Source organism: Hyla sarda, chromosome 4 (genome assembly GCF_029499605.1).
Source record: "Hyla sarda isolate aHylSar1 chromosome 4, aHylSar1.hap1, whole genome shotgun sequence".
Taxonomy (NCBI): Eukaryota; Metazoa; Chordata; class Amphibia; order Anura; family Hylidae; genus Hyla; species Hyla sarda.
The window spans coordinates 62,078,285-62,104,295 of record NC_079192.1 but is presented as its reverse complement, the minus strand read 5'-3'; the positions used below and the strand labels follow the sequence as shown (position 1 = coordinate 62,104,295).

At 44.1% G+C, this 26,011-nt stretch overlaps 1 protein-coding gene across 8 annotated transcripts in view; it reads right to left on the bottom strand.

Annotated features, from left to right (window-relative positions):
- Nucleotides 1-25,535, bottom strand: part of LOC130368010 (zinc metalloproteinase-disintegrin-like crotastatin) — an 83,759-nt gene extending 58,224 nt beyond the window's left edge. For 7 of the 8 annotated variants that reach the window (XM_056571161.1, XM_056571165.1, XM_056571164.1 and 4 more), the window contains exon 1: nt 12,884-12,983. In XM_056571161.1, coding sequence (XP_056427136.1) covers nt 12,884-12,935 — 52 coding nt within the window. In that variant the 5' untranslated portion in view covers nt 12,936-12,983. Of the gene's footprint in view, nt 1-12,883; nt 12,984-25,434 lie in introns of those variants that run through there. The other variant, XM_056571168.1, reaches the window with a different exon arrangement.
- Between the last annotated feature and the right edge of the window lie 476 nt (nt 25,536-26,011).

Genomic DNA, 26,011 nt, shown 5'->3' with positions numbered 1-26,011 from the left:
TCAACCCAAAATCCCAGGAAAAGTTATTGACTCGAGTATAAGCCTAGGGTGGGAAATACCTCATCCCCCCCCTGTCATCATCCAGACCCGTCATTAACATCCTCATCATCATCCCCTTGTCATCATCCCACACATCCCCCCTTCATCATCCCCTTATCATCCCACACATCCCCCCTTCATCATCCCCTTATCATCCCACACATCCCCCCTTCATCATCCCCTTATCATCCCACACATCCCCCCCTTCATCATCCCCTTATCATCCCGCACATCCCCCCTTCATCATCCCCTTATCATCCCACACATCCCCCCTTCATCATCCCCTTGTCATCATCCCCACCCCCCTTCATCATCCCCACACTTCCTTCATCCTTCATCATCCTCTTCTCATCATTCGCCCTCAGTGGTCTTCAACCTGCGGACCTCCAGAGGTTTCAAAACTACAACTCCCAGCAAGTCCGGGCTTGCTGGGAGTTGTAGTTTTGAAACCTCCGGAGGTCCGCAGGTTGAAGACCACTGCGGCCTTCAACATCATCCAGCCCCCTCTGACCCCCCTTTAGTTCTGTACAGTACTTACCTCCGCTCGGCGCTGGTCCGGTCCTGCAGGACTGTCCGGTGAGGAGGTGGTCCGGTGGGATAGTGGTTCCGGGCTGCTATCTTCACCGGGGGCGCCTCTTCTCCGCGCTTCCGGCCCGGAATAGAGGCGTTGCCTTGACAACGACGCAGAAGTACGTTGGCAATGAACGCACCTCTGCGTCGTTGTCAAGGCAACGTGACTATTCTGAGGCCGGGCCCGAAGCGCTTAGAAGAGGCCTCCCCGGTGAAGATAGCAGCCCGGAACCACTATCCCACCGGACCACCTCCTCTCCGGACAGTCCTGCAGCACCGGACCAGCGCCGAGCGGAGGTGAGTACTCAGAACTAAAGGGGGGTGAGAGGGGGCTGGATGATGTCGAAGGCCGCAGTGGTCTTCAACCTGCGGACCTCCGGAGGTTTCAAAACTACAACTCCCAGCAAGCCCGGACAGCCGATGGCTGCCCTGGCTTGCTGGGAGTTGTAGTTTTGAAACCTCTGGAGGTCCGCAGGTTGAAGACCACTGCGGGTGGGGGAGTTCACTCGAGTATAAGCCGAGGGGGGTGTTTTCAGCACGAAAAATCGTGCTGAAAAACTCGGCTTATACTCGAGTATATACGGTACATAAAAACAATATAAAAAATGTAAAACCCTTGCCTTTTCCCTATTTCTGGCTATGTTCACATAGTGTAAAATAAAAGCTAAATAAACTAAAATAAAATATACTGCAGTTAAACAGGTATAAAAAGTGGTAGTATTTTTTTTTTATTAAATGTTTTCCATTAAAGTCTATGGAAAAGTGTCAGTGAACACACTGGAAAAAATGGAGTAATTTCAGCATTTAAATGACAGCATATTTTTACAGTGTGTTCACTCACAGACACTTTTCTATAGAGTTTAATGTCTCACAATGAATCCAATAATGCTACATATTAGCAGAGCCACGGATTTAATGTATTTTTGCTATATACTGGTGGCATTCTAGGACATTGATTATCTGCCCACCAATGAAAAACAAACATAACTTATGGTTTCTGCACAGTAAGGATAAATAAACAAACAAACAAAAAACAATTAACTGCATCTTTAAGGGGTTAACGTTCTTAGGATTCTTTCACACTGTGTTTGAGGCTCTGATGCAAAAGGACATTAATGGCTCTTTTTTTTTTCTTCCCCCTAAATTCTCTGCCATTAACGTCAGGTACAGAAATGAGCAGCAGAGAATAGACATGTATCGGCGGAGCACTGATTGCGCTAGGAGCGGGGCAGCAGCGGGGACATGTCGTCGGTGAATGAATGAATAAAGCCTACATGCGGGATATGACGGCTTCATTCATTCACCGCCACCGGTTCCCAACATGTCCCGCTGCTGCCCTGCTCCAAGAAGATGGGGAGCAGGTAGCAGGAGGGGGAATAGGCACACTGGGGCGAATGCATTATCACAAGCACACTGGGGGGGAATACATTATTATAAACACACTGGGGCCAATACATTATTATAAACACACTGGGGCCAATACATTATTATAAGCACACTGGGGCCAATACATTATTATAAACACACTGGGGCCAATACATTATTATAAACACACTGGGGCCAATACATTATTATAAACACACTGGGGCCAATAAATTATTATAAACACACTGGGGCCAATACATTATTATAAACACACTGGGGCCAATACATTATTATAAACACACTGGGGCCAATACATTATTATAAACACACTGGGGCCAATACATTATTATAAACACACTGGGGCCAATACATTATTATAAATACACTGGGGCCAATACATTATTATAAACACACTGGGGCCAATAAATTATTATAAACACACTGGGGCCAATACATTATTATAAACACACTGGGGCCAATACATTATTATAAATACACTGGGGCGAATGCATTATTATAAACACACTGGGGCCAATGCATTATTATAAACACACTGGGGCCAATACATTATTATAAGCACACTGGGGCCAATACATTATTATAAACACACTGGGGCGAATGCATTATTATAAACACACTGGGGCCAATACATTATTATAAACACACTGGGGCCAATACATTATTATAAACACACTGGGGCCAATACATTATTATAAACACACTGGGGCCAATACATTATTATAAACACACTGGGGCCAATGCATTATTATAAACACACTGGGGCCAATGCATTATTATAAACACACTGGGGCCAATGCATTATTATAAACACACTGGGGCCAATGCATTATTATAAACACACTGGGGCCAATGCATTATTATAAACACACTGGGGCCAATGAATTATTATAAACACACAGGGGCCAATACATTATTATAAACACACTGGGGCCAATTAATTATTATCAGCACACTGGGGCCAATACATTATTATAAACACACTGGGGCCAATGAATTATTATAAACACACTGGGGCGAATGCATTATTATAAACACACTGGGCCAATGCATTATTATAAACACACTGGGCCAATGCATTATTATAAACACACTGGGGCCAATGCATTATTATAAGCACACTGGGGCCAATACATTATTATAAGCACACTGGGGCCAATACATTATTATAAACACACTGGGGCGAATACATTATTATAAACACACTGGGGCCAATACATTATTATAAACACACTGGGGCCAATACATTATTATAAACACACTGGGGCCAATGCATTATTATAAACACACTGGGGCCAATGCATTATTATAAACACACTGGGGCCAATGAATTATTATAAACACACTGGGGCCAATACATTATTATAAACACACTGGGGCCAATTAATTATCAGCACACTGGGGCCAATACATTATTATAAACACACTGGGGCCAATGAATTATTATAAACACACTGGGGCGAATGCATTATTATAAACACACTGGGCCAATGCATTATTATAAACACACTGGGGCCAATGCATTATTATAAGCACACTGGGGCCAATGCATTATTATAAACACACTGGGGCCAATTAATTATTATAAGCACACTGGGGCCAATACATTATTATAAACACACTGGGGCCAATGAATTATTATAAACACACTGGGACCAATGAAATATTATAAGCACACTGGGGCCAATGAATTATTATAAACACACTGGGACCTATGAATTATTATAAACACACTGGGACCAATGAATTATTATAAACACACTGGGACCAATGAAATATTATAAGCACACTGGGGCCAATGAAATATTATAAGCACACTGGGGCCAATGAATTATTATAAACACACTGGGGCCAATGAATTATTATAAACACACTGGGGCCAATGAATTATTATAAACACACTGGGACCAATGAATTATTATAAACACACTGGGGCCAATACATTATTATAAGCGCACTGGGGCCAATGAATTATTATAAACACACTGGGGCCAATGCATTATTTTAAGCGCACTGGGGCCAATGAATTATTATAAACGCACTGGGGCCAATGCATTATTATAAGCGCACTGGGGCCAATGAATTATTATAAACGCACTGGGGCCAATGAATTATTATAAGCACACTGGGGCCAATGAATTATTATAAACACACTGGGGCCAATGAATTATTATAAACACACTGGGGCCAATGAATTATTATAAACACACTGGGGCCAATGAATTATTATAAACACACTGGGGCCAATGCATTCTTATAAACACACTGGGGCCAATGCATTATTATAAACACACTGGGGCCAATGCATTATTATAAACACACTGGGGCCAATGAATTATTATAAACACACTGGGGCCAATGCATTCTTATAAGCACACTGGGGCCAATGAATTATTATAAACACACTGGGGCCAATGAATTATCATAAACACACTGGGGCCAATGAATTATCATAAACACACTGGGGCCAATGAATTATTATAAACACACTGGGGCCAATGCATTCTTATAAGCACACTGGGGCCAATGAATTATTATAAACACACTGGGGCCAATGAATTATCATAAACACACTGGGGCCAATGAATTATCATAAACACACTGGGGCCAATGCATTCTTATAAGCACACTGGGGCCAATGAATTATTATAAACACACTGGGGCCAATGAATTATCATAAACACACTGGGGCCAATGCATTCTTATAAGCACACTGGGGCCAATGAATTATTATAAACACACTGGGGCCAATGAATTATTATAAACACACTGGGGCCAATGAATTATCATAAACACACTGGGGCCAATACATTATTATAAACACACTGGGGCCAATGCATTCTTATAAGCACACTGGGGCCAATGCATTCTTATAAGCACACTGGGGCCAATGAATTATTATAAGCACACTGGGGCCAATGCATTCTTTTAAGCACACTGGGGCCAATGCATTATTAGAAGCACACTGGGGCCAATGCATTATTAGAAGCACACTTGGGCCAATTAATTATTATAAACATGTATGGGGGGCACAAATTTGGGGGACAATCTAGTAGTTTAACCTGTTCAGGACCCATGACGTATGCATACGTCTTCACACCCTGGGTCTTAAGGACCCATGACGTATGCATACGTCATGGCGTTTTCCGGTCTCTGCCGCTCGCCGGGCAGAGATCGGAACTGGATGCCTGCTGAAATCCTTCAGCAGGCATCCAGGGCAAACGCCGAGGGGGGCCATGTAGGCCCCCCATGTCGGCGATCGCTGCAAATCGCAAGGGAAATCGCCCTTGCGATCTGCGGCGATACCGGGCTGATCGGGTCTCTGGGACCCGACCGCCCGGTAATTTCGCATGATCCCGGCTGTCGCAGACAGCCAGGACCATGCTGGAGTATCGGAGTGAGGTGGCAAGCCGGCCACCTCCTCCGATCCCCTGCGATCTGTCGGTTAGTTAACCGACCAATCGCAGGAGGGGGGGCGGTTACTTCCTCCCGTCCTGCCCGGCCCCTGAAAGTCCGGAGAGGACGGGAGGAAGACCGGAGGACGCGGCGGGGGACGGGGGAGTGCTGGGGACCGGCCCCGGTACTTACCTCGTCCCTGAAGACCCGGATCCCGGCGGTGAAGATGGCGGCGGCGGCGACAGGTGAGTAGATCTTCAGCCGCGGTCGGGCCCTTTACAGCAATGCACGTCGCCGTAAAGCGACATGCATTGCTGTTATAGGACCCTGTAAACTACAACTCCCAGCATGCCCAGACAGCCCTTGGCGTCTGGGCATGCTGGGAGTTGCAGTTTTGCAACATCTGGAGGTACACAGTTTGGAGACCACTGTGCCCTTCCAGATGTTGCAAAACTACACATCCTCAGCATGCCCTTACTGTCCAGGCATGCTGGGAGTTGTAGTTCTGTAACATCTGGCCCTTCAGATGTTGCAGAACTACAACTCCCAGCATGCCTGGACAGTTTTGGCATACTGGGAGTTGTAGTTTTGCAACATCTGGAAGGGCACCGATTGGGAACCACTGTATTAGTGGTCTGCAAACTGTAGTCCTCCAGATGTTGCAAAACTACAACTCCAAGCATGCTGGGAGTTGTAGTTCGGCAACATCTGGCTCTAAAGATGTTGCCGAACTACTACTCCCAGCATGCCTGAGAATGTTTGGGAGTTGTGGTTTTGCAACAGCTGGAGGCACACTGGTTGGGAAACATTGTTTCCTAACTCAGTGTTTCCCAACCCGTGTGCCTCCAGCTGTTGCAAAACCACAACTCCCAAACATTCTCAGGCATGCTGGGAGTTGTAGTTTTGCAACAGCTGGAGGTCTCCCCCCTGTGAATGTACAGGGTACACTCACATGGGCAGGGGCTTACAGTGAGTATCGGGCTGCAAGTTTGTGATGCAGCAAATTTTGCGCGGCAGCTCAAACTCGCTGTAATCCCCCGCCCGTGTGACTGTACCCTAAAAACACTACACTACTAACACAAAATAAAATAAAAAGTAAAAAACACTACATATACACATACCCCTACACAGCCCCCCTCCCTCCCCAATAAAATGAAAAACGTCTGTTACGCCACTCATTCCAAAATGGAGCCTCCAGCTGTTGCAAAACAACAACTCCCAGTATTGCCGGACAGCCGTTGACTGTCCAGGCATGCTGGGAGTTTTACAACAGCTGGAGGCACCCTGTTTGGGAATCACTGGCGTAGAATACCCCTATGTCCACCCCTATGCAAATCCCTAATTCAGGCCTCAAATGCACATGGCGCTCTCACTTTGGAGCACTGTCGTATTTCAGGGCAACAGTTTAGGGCCACATATGGGGTATCGCCGTACTCGGGAGAAATTGCCTTACAAATCTTGGGGGTCTTTTTCTCCTTTCACCCCTTATGAAAAGGTGAAGTTGGGGTCTACACCAGCATGTTAGTGTAAAAAAAATAAACTTTTTACACTAACATGCTGGTGTTGCCCTATACTTTTCATTTTGACAAGAGGTAAAGGGGAAAAAAGCCCCACAAAATTTGTAACACAATTTCTCCCGACTACGGAGATACCCCATATGTGGACACAAACTGCTCTGGGGGCGCACAACAAGGCCCAGAAGGGAGAGTGCACCATGTACATTTGAGGTGATTTGCACAGGGGTGGCTGATTGTTACAGCGGTTTTGACAAACGCAAAAAAAACAAAACCCCACATGTGACCCCATTTCGGAAACTAGACCCCTCACGGAATGTAATGAGGGGTGCAGTGAGAATTTACACCCCACTGGTGTCTGACAGATCTTTGGATCAGTGGGCTGTGCAAATTAAAAATGTTGTACAGCCCACTGTTCCAAAGATTTGACAGACACCAGTGGGGGGTAAATGCTAATTTTATGCCTTGTTACGTTCCTCAAGGGGTCTAGTTTCCAAAATGGTATGCCATGTGGGGGTTATTTTGCTGTCCTGGCACCATATGGGCTTCCTAAATGCGACATGCCCCCCGAGCAAAATTTGCTCTCAAAAAGCCAAATATGACTCCTTCTCTTCTGAGCATTGTAGTTCGCCCGTAGTGCACTTCAGGTCAACTTATGGGGTACCTCCATACTCAGAAGAGATGTGGTTACAAATTTTGGGGGGTATTTTCTGCTATTAACCCTTGTAAAAATGTGAAATTTGGGGGGAAACACACATTTTAGTGATTTTTTTTTTTTTTTTTTTAACGTATGCAAAAGTCGTGAAACCCCTGTGGGGTATTAAGGCTCACTTTATTTCTTGTTACGTTCCACAAGGGGTCTAGTTTCCAAAATGGTATGCCATGTGTTTTTTTTTTGCTGTCCTGGCACCATAGGGGCTTCCTAAATGCGACATGCCCCCGAGCAAAATTTGCTCTCAAAAAGCCAAATATGACTCCTTCTCTTCTGAGCATTGTAGTTCACTCATAGTACACCTCAGGTCAACTTATGGGATACCTCCATACTCAGAAGAGATGGGGTTACAATGTTTGGGGGGTATTTTCTGCTATTAACCCTTGCAAAAATGTGAAATTTGGGGGGAAACACACATTTTAGTGAAATTTTATTTTTATCTTTTTACATATGCAAAAGTCGTGAAACCCCTGTGGGGTATTAAGGCTCACTTTATTCCTTGTTACGTACCTCAAGGGGTCTAGTTTCCAAAATGGTATGCCATGTGGGGTATTTTTGCTGTTCTGGCACCATAGGGGCTTCCTAAATGCAACATGCCTCCCAAAAACCATTTCAAAAAAACGTACTCTCCAAAATCCCCTTGTCGCTCCTTCCCTTCTGAGCCCTCTACTGCGCCCGCCGAACACTTTACATAGACATATGAGGTATGTGCTTACTCGAGAGAAATTGGGCTACAAATATAAGTATACATTTTCTCCTTTTTCCCCTTGTAAAAATTCAAAAATTGGGTCTACAAGAACATGCGAGTGTAAAAAATGGAGATTGTGAATTTTCTCCTTCACTTTGCTGTTATTCCTGTGAAACACCTAAAGGGTTAAAACGCGGACTGAATGTCATTTTGAATACTCTGGGGGGTGCAGTTTTTATAATGGGGTAATTTGTGGGGTATTTCTAATATGAAGACCCTTCAAATTCACTTCAAACCTGAACTGGTCCATGAAAAATTGTGAGTTTGGAAATTTTGTGAAAAATTGGAAAATTGCTGCTGAACTTTGAAGCCCTCTGGTGTCTTCCAAAAGTAAAAACACGTAAATTTTATGATGCAAACATAAAATAGACATATTGTATATGTGAATAAAAAAAAAAAATTATTTGGAATATCCATTTTCCTTACAAGCAGAGAGCTTCAAAGTTAAAAAAATGCAAAATTTTCAAATTTTTCATAAAATGTTGGGATTTTTCACCAAGAAAGGATGCAAGTTACCACAAAATTTTACCACTATGTTAAAGTAGAATATGTCACGAAAAAACAATCTCGGAATCAGAATAATAACTAAAAGCATTCCAGAGTTATTAATGTTTAAAGTGACAGTGGTCAGAATTGCAAAAAATGGCCGGGTCCTGAGGTGTAAAATGGCTGGGTCCTTAAGGGGTTAAAAACCCACCTGGGAGCCCTGAATGGCTCCTCAGTGCCGGCCATTCAGGGCTCCCGGCGGGGGATTTAAAAATGAAAGTTTACACAGTAGTATATACATCGCAGGGGAGCGGAGCATGCGCTAACTGCTGATCGCATCGGGTCTCAGAGGTGAGACCCGGTGCGATCAATGCCTACCCCCTGTACTACTACCCCAACATGGGACAGCATCTGTTCCATGATGGGGGTAGTAGTACAAACACTAATGTAGCATCCCCAGCTGCCGGCAGACTCCCCCAGCTAGGGAACTACTACTTGGAAAGAAGTATGTTCCATGATGGGAGTAATAGTAGTCCCGGCTGCGGGAGTCTGTTGACGGCTGATACTAACGTATGAAAAACTGATGCAAATGGATGCCACTAAATGGCATCCCTTTGCATCAGTTTGCATCCGTTATTAGAATGGTCTGTTTAGGAGGCAATAACGGAGAAAATATGAACTTTAGCGCTCCAAAAAAGTGATGGAAATACCTTATTTTAAATAAAATTTTGTAGGGTATCATTAAAAAAAATTAAAGATACAGTAGTGATGGAAAAAATTGTATTTAATGAAATGTATCTATATTATAATGAACTTTTAATACATTTTTAAACAGGGATCAATTTATGTGGGCGGGCAGGGCACAAAAAATGTAGCCGACAATTATATTTTTTTTTAGGTAGTACTACTACTCCCAGCATGGAACACACTGTTCCATGATGGGAGTAGTAGTACCTGTACTAATTGACAGATCACTTGTGTCACTTCTGACACCCGTTGCGATCCTCCTGTATAATGTATAGATGCGGCCAGCCACTCTTCTATGGTCCCCTGCACTGCTGTATATATACACCTATTCATATTTCCCGCAGAGAGCTGAAGGAAATATGAATAATAGGTATATACGGCATATACTCATACTACAGTGAGAATAGAGAAGAGCAGCTGGCCGCCCGCCCGCATCCATACATTATACAGGATGATCACATCGGGTGTCAGGAGTTACTCACTGCGATCTGTCTATTAATGCAGGTACTACAGTTCCCAGCAGGGAGCAGAGTGTACTCCATGTTGGGAGCAGTAGTACCTTCAGTTTAGGACAGATCACAGTGGATGTCACTCCTGACACCTGATGCGATCGTCTTATTATTGCAGAGATGCGAGCGCAGGAGAAAGCCGCTCACATCTATACATTATTCAGGACGATCACAGGGGTGCCGCTAATGAAGAAATTCGTTATTTAGAAATGAGTCGAAGTTCGGATTCAGTCCGAATCAAATTTATCATGAAATTTGGAACAAATTCGACTTTGTCAGATTCGATTCGCTCATCTCTATAAATAAACATAAAAGCTATACATTGTTTTCTTGTTCGTTATGTGCTTTTTTGAGTGATATTAAAAATGTATAGAAAATAAAATCAGTGGACAAGCTGGAGAGTGAAATGCGCTGCTGTGCACTTCACCCGGCTATGACTAATGATCAGAGGGGATCTTAACATTAAGACCCTGACCGATCTTAACTTTTGACATGTCTGTCTGACGAGTCAAAAATTTAGTTAAATTACAGTAACGCTTTCGAGGTACTCTGGTGGAAAACAATGTTTTTAAAACCAACTGGTGCCAAAAAGTTAAACAGATTTGTAAATTACTTCTATTTAAAAATCTTAATCTTCCAGTGCTTATCAGCTGCTGTATACTACAGAGGAAGTTCTTTTGTTTTTGAATTTCTTTTCTGTCTGACCACAGTGCTCTCTGCTGACACCTCTGTCTGTATAAGGAACTGTCCAAAGCAGGAGAGATTTACTCCTGCTCTGGACAGTTCCTGACATAGACAGAGGTGTCAGCAGAGAGCACTGTGGTCAGACAGAAAAGAAATTCGAAAAGAAAATAATTTCCCCTATATTATACAGCAGCTGATAAGTACTGGAAGATTAAGATTTTTAAATAGAAGTAATTTACAAATCTGTTTAACTTTCCGGCACCAGTTGATTTTCAAAAAATTGTTTTCCACCGGAGTACCCCTTTAAGTAAATTTTTAAACAGTTTTCTAAATGTCTTATATATGTCTTGTCTTTGACCATAAATTTACAAATATATTCTTACTATTCTTCTCAGAACAAGGCTCTGTTCACACTGGTGTCATGGCTTCTATTTATAATCTGTCCTAATAACACCTGTCAGAGCCCACTGGCTATCGAGGTTCCTTTATTCCTGCTTGTTTCTGCTCATAACCATTAATCTGACAAAAAAAACAAAAAAAAACCTTTATGACCTTTATGAGAGGCTGAGTGGCAGTGTGAATGAAGCCTGACACAATTGTAAAATTCCAGAAAAATAACATTTCCGTTTCACCGAGACCTGCTGACTACTTGAGAAGGACAATGTGACATTGTGGTAGCCATGGGGGTGCTAGGAAATACCTTATCATTTCGTGACGCCGGGGCACCGTTATCCCATACACGGTCCCTGGTCATGCCAGCGTTAGGACTGCTCAGAAATGTGTTGTCTCCGTAGTCGTGAATGCATTTCCAAGTGTATTTCACTGACAGAATTGACACGGCAATTTTTTTTGTGGAGGCCAGAATCAGGATTTCATCTGCAGATGTTTATGCCATGGAAAATTTGCCGTGTGCACTGTGCAGCAGAATCACATTGAAAGCAATGGGATTCTGCTGCAACAGAATTGCTGCTCTGAATTTTTTCCACTTGATTCAGCTCGGAAATTCCATTGTGCCTATATTTAAATATGATGACCAAGCACGAGTCGTTCCTTGGTGTCCCATGACCACCCAGCATCTGGGCCACAGTTGCCACACTAACACCCACTACCTACGTTCCCTTAAAAGTTAAAGTCCAGCCTGAAGGGGCAGGCTCTGCTTAACCCCCTGACTGGTGAGCCGGGAGTGAGGTTTCCCCTTAAAGGGGTACTCCGGTGGAAAACTTTTTTTTTTTTTAATCAACTGGTGCCAGAAAGTTAAACAGATTTGTAAATTACTTCTATTAAAAATCTTAATCCTTCCAGTAGTTATTAGCTGCCGAATACTACAGAGGACATTTTTTTCTTTTTGGAACACAGTACTCTCTGCTGACATCATGACCACAGTGCTCTCTGCTGACATCTCTGTCCATTTAAGGAACTGTCCAGAGCGGCATATGTTTCCTATGGGGATTTTCTCCTATTCTGGACAATTCTTAAAATAGACAGACGTGTCAGCAGAGAGCACTGTGGTCATGATGTCAGCAGAGAGCTCTGTGTTCCAAAAAGAAAAGAATTTCCTCTGTAGTATTCAGCAGCTAATAAGTACTGGAAGGATTAAGATTTTTTTAATAGAAGTTATTTACAAATCTGTTTAACTTTCTGCCACCAGTTGATTAAAAAAAAAGTTTTCTACCAAAAGAGTACCCCTTTAAGTTAGGCCCTTCTCCCATGTTTTTCGACAACACCCCCCCCCCCCCCCCCTTCCTTTTACTGTTTGGTTTTTCCCTGGGAGGGGATATTGAAAGTTGTCGTTTAGCAGCATCTGGAGGTCTACAGTTTGGACACCTAGGCTCTATAGTTATGTCCTGAATAGTCCTGAAAATTGGTCACCATTCGAGATCCTAGACATATGGTGAAAAACTTTGCAAAGACTTGTTGAGAGGTTATAGGGGGGGAACTATAACTCTCAACCCCAACCAGTATAGCGAAAGAGGAAGCTCTCCGAGCAGTAACTCACGTGTCTTCACAAAATCAGAACAGAAACCTCCCTTTCGAATAAATCCGGGCACCAAGAGAACAAATCCTATAGGACCCTTCCCCTATAGTAAACACTCACCTTGACTGTGGACGCGCAGCACCACGAGGAGGAGAACTACAGCCCTCAGCATTGTAGCTGTGCTGTTCGTTCCCGTGTCTAAAGAGAAGTAGTGACGGAGGAAGTGTGTGCAAGTCTTCAAATTCTGCATTCGCATGTGGATTTCTCAATAATGCTGTATCCGTCCTATTACATCACACACGTGCATCACCGTAAATTCCCAAAGGCCATATTAGGAGCCAAATTTGGCCCAATTGATTGTCAGCACCCCTGCATCTACAGAACGTCATTTACAGGATACTTTCTGATTTTTTAAGGACATGATTGCAAACACCTATATTCACATAAATCTTAATGGTGGAAGAGAATAGATAAAATTCTAAAATTCTACTAACTGTAATGCAAGGTGTAACCTAGAGTTAATCCCTAAAATAAAAGGAACCAACAAAAAAAGGAAAAAGTACAAATATAAAAAAAGCTTTATTAGGTAACAAACAATGAATAAAAAATATGCACTTAAAGGAATGAGAGAAACATCGGGGCACCAAGTACACTCATAGAGGAGAATACAGAGGGTAAGGCAAAAAAAAACAAACCATGGCTAGCTTAACCCCTTTCGTTTTAATCATAAATCTAAAATTCCTAACTCATTCAATTTACCACCTACAGACCCATTTGAGGGCTTGTTTTTTGTGCCACCAATTTTGCTTTGTAATGCCATCAGTTATTTAACCACAAAATCTATGGTGAAATAAAAAAAATTTATATTTGTGGGGCAAAATTGAAGAACCCCCCCCCCCCCCCCCCCCACCACCATTTTGTAATTTTTGGGGTCTTGAAATTCCGCGCAGTGCACTTTACGGTAAAAATGACACCTTTTATTTATTCTGTAGGTCCATACGATTAAAATGATACCCTACTTATATACGGTAGGTTTAATTTTGTTTTACTTCTTTTTAAAAAAAATAATAATACATTTTTTGTACAAAAATTAGTACGTTAAAAATTGTCCTCTTCCGACCCCTAGAACTTTTAAATTTTTCCATATACAGTGACCCCCCCCGACCTATGATGGCCCCTACATGCGATAATTTCAACATGCGATGAGCTCTCAGAGGCCATCGCATGTTGAAGGCAGCATCAACATACGATGCTTTTGTATGTCGGGGCCATCGCATAAACGGCTATCCGGCAGCGCAGACTGCTTCAGCCGCCACCGGATAGCCATTTACGGTGCCCCGCGTGGTCCGCTGACGATCACTTACCTGTCCTCGGGGCTCCAGAGTGTCCTCTTCGGGCTCCCCTGCATCGTCGCCGCTCTCCATGTGACATACAGTGACCAAAAATACGCAATTCTGGACTTTGGTATTTTTACATATACACTATTGACCGTGCAATCAAAGTAATGCTACATTTTTATAGTTCGGACATTTACGCATGCGGCAATACCACATATGTTACTGTTTATTTTTGTTTACGTGTTTTATTTTTACGGGAAAGGGGGGGGGTGATTCAAACTTTTATTAGCGAAGGGGTTAAATCACTTTTATTATCTTTTTTTTAAACTATTTTTACACAGTTTTATGGTCCCCATGGAGGACTATTACATGCAATCTTCTGATTACATACACTGTTCAATGCTATTCCATAGCATAACATTGATCAGTATTATCGGTGCTCTGCTGTTCCAGCCTACCACGGCTGGCTGGAGCATCAGATCATCGATCGGATGGCGAGGAGGCAGGTAAGGGCCCTCCCACCATCCGTCCAGCTGGATGGGACACTGATGAGCAGCCAGGAAATGTTTTTTTAACCCCTTGGTGACCTAGCCCATTTTGACCTTAAGGATCAGAGCATTTTTTGCACATCTGACCGCTGTCACTTTAAGCATTAATAACTCTGGGATGCTTGTACTTATGAATTTGATTCTGAGAATGTTTTTTCATGACATATTCTACTTTATGTTTGTGGTAAATTTTGGTAGATACCTGCATCATTTCTTGGTGAAAATTTTGAAACATTTTTATAACTTTGAAGTTCTCTGCTCGTAAGGAAAATAGATATCCCAAATAAATTATATATTGATTCACATATACAATATGTCTATTTGCATCATAAAGTTGAGATGTTTTTACTTTTTGAAGACATTAGAGGGCTTCAAATTATAGCAGCAATTTTCCAATTTTTCAAGTACATTTCAAAATCTGAATTTTTCAGAGATTAGTTCAGTTTTGAAGTGAATTTGAGGGTCTTTATGTTAGAAATACCCCATAATGGACCCCATTATGAAAACTGCACCCATTAACGTATTCAAAATGACATTAAGAAAGTTTGTTAACCCTTTAGGTGTTTCACAGGAATAGCAGCAAAGTGGAGGATGAAAATTCAAAATCTTCATTTTTACACTAACCTGTTCTTGTAGACCCATATTTTTTTATTTTTACAAGGGGTAAAAGGAGAAAAAGCTCCCCAAAAGTGGTAACCAAATTTCTCTCGAGTAAGGAAATACCTCATATGTGGATGTAAAGTGCTCTCTGGGTGCACTAGAGGGCTTAGAAGGGAAGGAGCGACAATGGGATTTTGGAGAGCGAATTTTGCTGAAATGGTTTTTGCGGGGCATGTCACTTTTAGGAAACCCCCATGGTGCCAGAACAGCGAAAAACACCCCACATGGTACACTAATTGGGAAACTACACCTCTCTAGGAATGTAAGAAGTGGTACAGTGAGCCTTAACACTCCACAGGTGTTTTTGACAAATTTTCAATGAAGTTGGACGTGAAAATTAAAAAATTTTTTTTTGTACTAAAATGCTGATGTTACCCCAAATGTTTCATTTTTACAAGTGGTAATAGGTGAAAATGTCCCCCAAAATTTGTAACCCCATTTCTCTCGAGTAAGGAAATATCTAATATGTGAATGTAAAGTGCTCTGTGGGTGCACTAGGGGGCTCAGAAGGGAGGGAGCTACAATGGAATTTTGGAGAGAGTATTTGGTTGGAATAGAAGTCTGGGGCCATGTGCGTTTACAAAGCCCCCATGGTGCTAGAACAGTGGACACCCCCCCCCATATGTGACCCCCTTTCGGAAACTACACCCCTCACGGAATGTAACAAGGGGTGCAGTGAGTATTTACACCCCACTGGCGTTTGACAGATCTTTGTAACAGTGGGCTGAGCAAATGACAAATTACACTTTTCATTTTCACGGATCACTGTTCCAAAAATCTGTCAGTCACCTGTGGGGCTTAAATGCTCACTGCACCCTTTATTACATTCCGTGAGGGGTGTAGTTTCCGAAATGGGGTCACATGTGGGTAATTATTTTTTTGCGTTTATGTCAGAACCGCTGTAACCAGCAGCCACCCCTGTGCAAATCACTAATTTAGGCCTCAAATGTACATAGTGAGTTCTCACTCCTGAGCCTTGTTGTGCTTCCGCAGAGCATTTTACGCCCACATATAGGGTATTTCCTTACTTGGGAGAAATTGTGTTAAATATTTTAGGGGTCTTTTTCTCCTTTTACCTCTTATGAAAATGAAAAGTATGGGGCAACACCAGCATGTTAGTGCAAAAAATTTAATTTTTTTACACTAACATGCTGGTGTAGACCCCAACTTTACCTTTTCATAAGGGGTAAAAGGAGGAAAAAGCCACCAAAAATTTGTAGCGTAATTTCTCCCGAGTACGGAGATACCCCATATGTGGCCCTAAACTGTTGCCTTGAAATACGACAGAGCTCCGAAGTGAGAGAGCGCCCTGAGCATTTGAGGCCCAAATTAGGGATTTTCATAGGGGTGTACCTGGATGCAAGCATTACACTTGCCTCCACCACCAAAAATACTATACGTCAGTTTTCCCAAAACAGGGTGCCTCCAGCTGTTGCAAAACTTCCAACATGCCTGGACAGTCAATGGCTGTCCGGCAATACTGGGAGTAGTTATTTTGCAACAGCTGGAAGCTCTGTTTTGAAAAAACGTATGTACAAGACGTTAACATTTTTATTGGGGGGGGCATGACAGACCGTGCATGCTGGGAGTTAATTTTTATTGGGGGGGCATGACAGACAGTGCATGCTGGGAGTTAATTTTTATTTGGGGGGGCATGACAGACCGTGCATGCTGGGAGTTGTAGTTATGCAACAGCTGGAGGCACACTGGTTGGGATTGGGAAACACTGAGTTAGGTAACAGACTACCGCAGTGTTTGCATACCAATGTCCGTTTCCTAACTCAGTGTTTCCCAACCTGTGTGCCTCCAGCTGTTGCAAAACTACAACTCCCAGCATGCATGGTCTGTCAGTGCATTCTGGGAGTTATAGTTTTGCAACAGCAGGAGGCACACAGGTTGGGAAACACTGAGTTAGGAAACAAACAATGTTTCCCAACCAGTATGCCTTCAATTGTTGCAATACTACAACTCCCAGCATGCCCAGACAGCCGAAGGGAATGTTGGGAGTTGTAGTTATGCAACAACTGGAGGAGAACAGTTTGGAGACCACTGTGCAGATGCTGCAAAACTTCAACTCCAAGCAGGCCCAGACTGCCCAGGCATGCTGGGAGTTGTAGTTCATCAACATCTGAAGGGCCAGATGTTGCCGAACTACCACTCCCTGCATGCCTGGACAGTCTCGGCATGCTTTGAATTGACATCTGGAGCGCTACAGTTTGGACACCAATGTATATAAGCGCTGCGGAATCTGTAGGCGCTATATAAATAAATAAAATAAATATAGTGGTCTCCAAACTGTGCACTTACAGATGTTCAGTCCAGTCCAGGCATGGTGGCAGTTGTAGTTCTGCAACATCTGAAGGGCCAGATGTTACAGAACTACAATTCCCAGGATGCCTGGACTGTCTGGGCATGCTTAGAGTTGCAGTTTTGCAACATCTGGAAGGACACAGTTTGGAGACCACATGGGGGGGGGGGTGTCCCAGGGGTTCTGCACGGGATCATTCAGCAGACATCCTATTTCGATTCCCACGGGCATACAGGTACGCCCTTGGTCCCCAACAGGTCAACATTTTAGATGCCGCAATCAACTTTGATCTCAGCATCTAAGGGGTTAATGCGGGGCATCAGCTCCTGAGGCGTGTCATAGAAGGGTAGCAGGACAAGGGCATACAGATATGTCCTTAGTCCTCAAGAGTTTAATAACCAAACCTGAATAAGGGACTGCACATAGCACAGCAAGTGTTAAGAAAAATATACGGTAATAACAATGCTCCAACCAAAAAATCTACCTGGAGAAGAATACCTGCCATGTATATGCCTGAAACCCCCTGTATATGTATCCCAGGCTATATTTGTTACATAATGCATTCAGGGCTGGTGCTAGGATTTTTGCCACGCTAGACAGAATCTCATTTTGCCACTCCTTTGGCCCTGCCCCTTGGTTACACCTTTTTTTTTGCACTATACTGTGGTAGGGCCTTGGGGGTGTAGTGTAGTTGGGGTGTTGCTTCAGTATATGAGGGGTTAATTTAACCCCTGTCACTCGTGACGCCAGAGTGAGGGTTAATACGCTGAGGTAAATCTCCAGCCTATCGCCACCCTTCCCAGAAACGATAGGTGCGTGTTTAAATGAATGAAGGTCCACAATAGGGATGAACTTGTATAAACTTTACTGAGGTACTTGCGATACATCCAATTAACAGCAACAGTCTTAGCAATACAGTCTCTATGTAGTACGGCAGTGATTGACAGATGCCGCGGACCATTAGCTTATCCAAAGGATTATTAGAATTAGGAGTGATGCAGAGATCCGTCCGGATTTAGGGGTCTGTTAAGGTCCGGTAATCTTGCAGACTTAAGAGGGATTGAGATAACTCGCAGTTTAGTAAGATGGCCATTGCCGCAAGGCTTGGGCCTAGTCACTGCTGACGACAGCTGCGCAGATCCTACTCTATCAGCAGCCCATAAGGAAAGAGAGCGATTAATGGCTGCCGCTCCCTTATATGGGCAGGGGCAGGGCCGTTTTGGATTGGTCCGAGTCAGCTGTCACTCACCGTTACAATGCATGGTGGGCGATCACCTGACTTCCTCCAAAGGTCCTTGAACCACAAACCATAGAGTTTTGGAACACATCACGTGACCCGCAGGTCCTGTGACGCCACAACAAGGTAAGCACACATTATAAACATATATACACTTAGAATTGGAATAGTTTTAACTATTAAAGGGGTGACAAGGGGCTAACTATAGATGAGGACCCCATTGGTAACTAGGGACTCTGACTTTGGGGACCTCACCACAAGGTAACGGATGCAATCCGGTACCGGGATACCACAATACTATTACTGAATAAAAGTACTCTACAGGGATCATGTGTATGGGAGGGCATGTGTACGTCACATCTCCAGGGTCGGAAACACAGAGGTTTCACAGACTGAAGCAACAGTCCGGCATAGAATGCGGGTGCTGCACGGAGATCGTGGGGCATCCCAGCGGCGGGCCCCCCATGATAAGACATCTTATCCCCTATCCTTTAAATAAGGGATAAGATGTCTATAGCTGGAATACCCCTTTAAAGTGTACCTGTTGTTAACTAAAACTTTTTATATAAGGTAGATAATACCATTATATGTATATTTGTCATATACATTGGTTAAAAATGTGTATATTTTTGGGTGAAAAAATGCTGTAACTGCAGCTATTGCCTGTGTGTGTCTATGAGATCAAATACAGGTAGTGAGGGCAGGACAAGCAGGGCTCTGTGCAGGCTCCTGGCTTGTCAATCATTCTGACGTGAGCCCTGTTTGTCCTCACTGCACAGAGCCCTGCTTCTCCTCAGTGTACACTTTAAAGGGGTATTCCTGCTTGTCCTCAGTGTTCAGAGCCCTGCTTGTCCTCAGTGTACAGAGCCCTGCTTGTCCTCAGTGTTCAGAGCCCTGCTTGTCCTCAGTGTACAGAGCCCTGCTTGTCCTCAGTGTACAGAGCCCTGCTTGTCCTCAGTGTACAGAGCCCTGCTTGTCCTCAGTGTACAGAGCCCTGCTTGTCCTCAGTGTTCAGAGCCTTGCTTGTCCTCAGTGTACAGAGCCCTGCTTGTCCTCAGTGTACAGAGCCCTGCTTGTCCTCAGTGTACAGAGCCCTGCTTGTCCTCAGTGTACAGAGCCCTGCTTGTCCTCAGTGTACAGAGCCCTGCTTGTCCTCAGTGTACAGAGCCCTGCTTGTCCTCAGTGTTCAGAGCCTTGCTTGTCCTCAGTGTACAGAGCACTGCTTGTCCTCAGTGTACAGAGCCCAGAGTTTTTGTTGACGACAGGTACACTTTAAGATTTTTAAATTGAAACAATTTACAACTCTTTATAACTTTCTATCACCAGTTGGTTTGAAAACATTTCTTCCTTCAGAGTACCCCTTTAACTATATGTGGTGACCCTCGGTGTATGGCTGGACCACGGGGTGTAGCGGTGTAGGTGGAGTGGCAAGATGCATTAACCCCAGGGGCAAGGTGTTGTTAACCCCTAATGTTCCTGACGCCAGAGTGGTTTTTGGGTACTGGAACCACACGAACGGTAACAGCTGAACAATTATAATTATAGAGTGTATCACCTCCCAAACACTCTGCAGCATCTCCGGAACTAATACCTCCCCTAAATCCGGACAGATCTGCAAATCTCTTCCTAAATTACGAGACTTATTGTCTAGCTCAAGGTCCGCAACAACTGTCTGTCGCTAAGTAACCAAAGGACTGTTTGTACGAGACTGTTACTGTGCTGTAAATATCGCAAGCACTTCAGTAAACGTTATTCAAGTTCAAATCTCCTTGTGGACCTTCAGTTCTTTTATGCACCTATTGTTACTGAGAAGGGCGGCGATAGGCCGGAACACTGATTCAGCATACCAGCCCTCAGCCTGGCGTCACAAACTCTAGGGTTAACATTAACCCCTTATATACCTATACCATACCACCACTACCATACACACCCCAAGGGCTACCACATGTGTGTGTGTGTGTGTGTGTGTATATATATATACGGTGGCCGATGGCTGGCACAATGTGTTGTGGGGCTGGTATGCAATAATTTCCAGGGATGGTTTTTATCCCCAGTCCGGCCCTGGTTCACAACCAGGTTATGGTTTAACGGAGGCTTTACTGAGTTCAGGCTGAGACTTTAGGCTGGACTTGACTATAGGTAGTAGTGACAGCAGACATAGACTTTGACTTACTGGAATGACTGTAGATGTGAGAACTTCCAGGTGCTGGACACTAGCACTGAGATCTCAGGTGTTTGCTGGTCTCAGTAAAGACTGATGGTACAAGAGATAAGAGCAAAAGAGGCAGAATTGTAATGGCCGCCCCCTTATATAGAGGGGGGTTGAGCCAAAGCCTATTGGTCAAGCTGCGGGTCATAGGTTAAGCTGGTGCCCTCTGGGTAACATCATGTAATAACATGTGACATTTCATGTCCTTTAGACAACATCTCACAGCATCTAACAGGTCCTTTATACTAACTATACATTAGGACACTGACTACAATCCCATTATAATAACTGACAGGAACAGCAGGGGAGACACTGCAGGAGAGCCCCCAGGTCACTAAGGGTCTCAACCTGACAGGGCCTAAGGGTAGTGCAGGACCATCTCCTGTACTGGGAAATCACAAACATCACATTTATACTGGTGTCACCTTTTACAACACAACAAGGTTGGGCAAGAACCTGTAAGAAGTATTGTAATATGTTACAAGGCACATGAGAACAATGGTGAAACATCCTTGTTTGTGTGTTAGTGTAACTAGGTAGAATCATATAACAGGAGATTGCAGAAGATGTTATTGCAGCATCGAAGAAGAAAAGATAAGGTCTAAGACTATCCAAGTCTGGGAATTGTCTGCTTCTCGGTAAAAAGCAGTGGCCACCAAACTGTGGACCTCCAGCTGTTGCAAAACTACAACTCCCAGCATACCCGGACAGCCTTTGGCTGCACAGGTATGCTGGGAATTGTGGTTTTGCAATAGCTGGTGGTCCACACTTTGGAAGCCACTGGTATAGAGGATCTGTCATCTCCTCTGTTATGTTCATTTTAGTAAATACTTTTTTAAAAAAAAGCTCTGCTATATAAGGTTGCTCTATTATTCTTACTGAAAATGTAAGTATAAATTGATAACTTAGTTAATATTCCTGTCAATAAGGTATGTCCCTTTATGGTCTCTGTCAGCCCTTGCCAATCATTATCTGGGGCCTAGTTTGTGGTGTTGGATGGGCTAATGTGTAATTAGCCTTATCGTGACGCCAGGGCATGGCTGACCTTTACACCCCCTGAGGTAGGCCAGCTTCACCTGTGCCAGGCATGGAGCAAATAATCACTTCGACGCAAGGTTACTGGTTTGCTTTACTGAGGTTGGAAAGATGGTACAATCAGTTACCGCTCAGATTAGCGTGAAGGAGTTGCAGGGGGAACTTAGGGAAGATTATCAGCTTGCTGGGATTTATAATTGATTGTGCTGTATAGGACTGATTCAGCCCACGCTATACTTTAGATACTTGGACTTGACTAACTTGCTGACTTGACTTGTACAGTGACCCCCCGACCTACGTTGGCCCCGACATTTGATCAAATCGACATATGATGGCCTCTCAGAGGCCATCGCAAGTCGATGTCAGAATCGACATATGATGCTTTTTTATGTCGGGGCCATCGCATTAAGTGCTATCCGGCAGCGCAAAATGCTTAAGCTGCTGTCGGATAGCAGCTTAATGTTCCCCGTGTGGTGCGGTAAGTATTACTTACCCCTCCACGATGCTCCGGGGGGGCCTCTGGGTCCAGCACTGGTCTTCCGGTGTCTTCTCGGCCCTCTCCAATGACGTCAATATGCTGCTGCGCACGTCATCCAATAGGAATGGCGTACGCAGCGACATAATGATGTCGCTACGCAGGCCCAGTAAGGCCTTGCGGAAGAGAGCAGAGGACCAGAGAAGACAGCGGAGGACCTGAGAAGACCAGGAGAGCCCAGCGGAGGCCCGGGGTCACCATCAGGAGCGGCGGGGACATCATCGCGAGCGGCGGGGACAGGTGAGTGCAGCTTCCTATACTTTACATTGCACGAATCTCTTAACATACGATGGATTCGACAAACGATGGCTCGTTTGGAACGAATTACCATCGTATGTTGAGGGACTACTGTATAGGCTTACCGCAAGGCTTTGACTTTCCCCGGGGACAAGTCCTGGGAAAAAAAGTGTAGGAACTCACCCAATATTTCCACTTAAAGAGTTGTTCCACTCCCCAGCGTCAGGAGAATTGAGTTCCGAACGCTGTTTGCAGGCTTCTGTTTTCACGCCGCCCCCTCGTGACATCACATCCTGTCATGTGACATCACGTCCCGCCCCCTCAATGCAAGTCTATGGGAGGGGGCATGATGGCCGTCGCGTCCCATTTCCATACACTTTCATTGAGGGGGCAGGCCGTGACATCACAAGGGGCAGGCTTGAACACGGAAGCCCGCACACAGTGTTCGGAACTCAATGTTCCTGACACTGGGCAGTGGAGTAACCCTTTAAAGGGGTACTCCACCCCTAAACATCTTATCCCCTATCCAAAGGATAGGGGATAAGATGTCTGATCCTGCCACTGGGGACCCCCGCTTTCTCCCTGCTGCACCTGGCATTGGAATAGAGCGTTGGGTGCAGCGCCGGAGGCTTGTCACATCACGCCTCCTCCCACAGACTTGCATTGAGGGGGTATGGCCGTGACGTCACAAGCCTCTGTCCCCCTTCGCCAGTCCTTCGGTACGGAGCGAACTTTACTGGATGTCTGGGGTGCTGCAGCCGAGATCGTGGGGGTCCCCATCGGTGGGACCCCGCGATCAGACATCTTATCTAGAGGTAGAGTCCCCCTTTAAGATGTCTAGGGGCGGAGTACCCCTTTAAGGGCTGGTCCTGCAAGACTCCTGTTAATGGGAACTGCGTTCCTGCTGTGGAAAAAGTGCAGGAACTCCGTTTCAATGAGTTTCTGCAGGGCTTGAGCCCTGGACTTTCCCCTCGGTAGTGAGGCTGACTTGTAGTAGATGTGTGGTTGCTGGACTAGGCCTCAGGCCTCCTTTCAGATCCATCTCACAGACAGACTTCACTCTTCACCAAACTGTATCTCAGCAAAGACTAAGAGCAAGAGTTCAAGAGAGAGAACTGAACTCTGACCTCACTATATAAGGGAGGAATTTAGAGAGATCCCATTGGCCGGATAAGTCACCTGTTCACCACTGCCTACTCCCCTAACAACAAGGTCCTTAACTACAATATATTTAAGGCAATAGATGCATAGAAAATACAATACAGTAACTCCTATATGACAGTATATTATTTAGTGCATTATACAGTGTCCTGAGGAGAGGGGGCCCATGACAGTCATTGAGCAGCATCTGCCACACAGAATGGGCAGGAGTACAGAAGAGCACATGATTCTGTACTGGGTCACCACAATGGCTTTCATGGAAGGCATATAAAAGAAGGGTACACAGCAGCATCCCATTGTATTTTGTCAGTGACCAGCACCTTCTGTAGGTAGACAAAGCCCCCGTAGCTTTCAATGGACATGACGGGTGTCACAGAGAGAAAGCCATTCACTGCGGCATCTTTGTCCTTAGCTCAGTCAGTCTGGTCCCAGTCGGAGGGGTTGTTGTGCAAAATTGTGCGACTTTTGCAAAAGCTACAAGTCACAAATCAGTGTGTAAACTGTGCGCCTAGGAAACCCCACCAAGTAAGTGCCCGCTGCATTCGCCAATGCAGAAAGCCATATTTGCCAGCGGAAAGCCGCCACATAAATGCGACACGCGCTTTACACCACGACTATGCAAATCTATAGCACAGCCTGCTGCCTGCTCCAATCTATTCTGAAAACATTCATTTAGGCTGGGATTACACTTGGGTGTTTGTAAAAAAAAAAACACCTTGCTCGCTGCAGGCACATATTAGGCTGGAATCAATAGGGTAACATGAAACGCCAGACACAGACACTAATGGTGTTTTCTTCATTTCTTTTATGGTGTTTTTAGGCTATAAAATTCGTGGGATGCCAAGAGTAGGGTTTGTTTTTGTTTTTCTTACCAATTTTTCAATAGGAATCCTTGAGTCACATGATAAGAGAATCACATGAAGAAAATAAAAAAGAGAAAAAAATAATAATAAAATAAAAAAATTATAAATAAAAAATAAATAAATAAAATATTATGAAAATAAAAAAAATATAAAAATATAAAACAATGATAAAAAATAAATAAAAAATAGAAAAAAATATAGTGAAAAGGGGGGAAAAAGAGGAAAAGGAAGGAGGATAGGAAAGGGGGGGGGGAAGGGGGAAAAAGAAAGGAGGGGAAAAGGGGAAAAAGAAAAGAAGAAAATAAGAAAAGAAAACAAGTAAAAATGGAAGAAAAAAAGGATAAAAGAGGGAAAAAAAAAGGGGGGGAGGGGAGAGAAAAAAAGAGAAAAAAGAAAACAATCCAAAGCGTGTATCCACTTAAAGGGGTACTCCGGTGCCGGTGGTTAAGATTTTTGGCTATATTGCATCTTCTTTTAATGTTCATGTTTTTTGCAATTGACATGTATTATATGTTTGTGTAGCATGTATCTTTTTTCTTACCTGTTTGTGGGCCAGGAAGTTCTGTAGTTCTTGTGTTGGATCTCTGACTGTTGTCCACATGTTAGGATTAGGCTGTGGACAACATGTCAGGGCTTTTTTTTCCTCTGTTCTTTCAAAACTGCATGACAGCGATAGGCCACGCCTCCTCATCTCCCCTCCAGGTGGTCACAGGTGTGCATGAGAGCAAGAAGCTCCTACACAGCTCCTCGTCTCCCCTCCCCCTGCTCTGTCTTGTGAGGACGCAGGTCTGCACTGAAAGAAGACAGAGAAGATGTATGTGAAGGGGAGGATAACAAGGTGCACGGGCTGGGGATGTATAGACTGCAGGGGAATAAATCTCAGACTGGGAATGATCTCTATATGTGAAGGGGGAGGGGGGACTCCTGAATGACACATGCTGGGAGTTGTAGTCCCTGTTATGTGTGCGTATGCTAGTGTTTACAAACCAGTCTGCCTCCAGCTGTATCAAAACTACAACAACCAGCATGCCTGGACAGACTTTGGGCATGCTGGAGTTGTAGTTTTGCAACAGCTGGAGGCACAGCTGTCCTAGCCTATTCAGCATACACCATGTTAC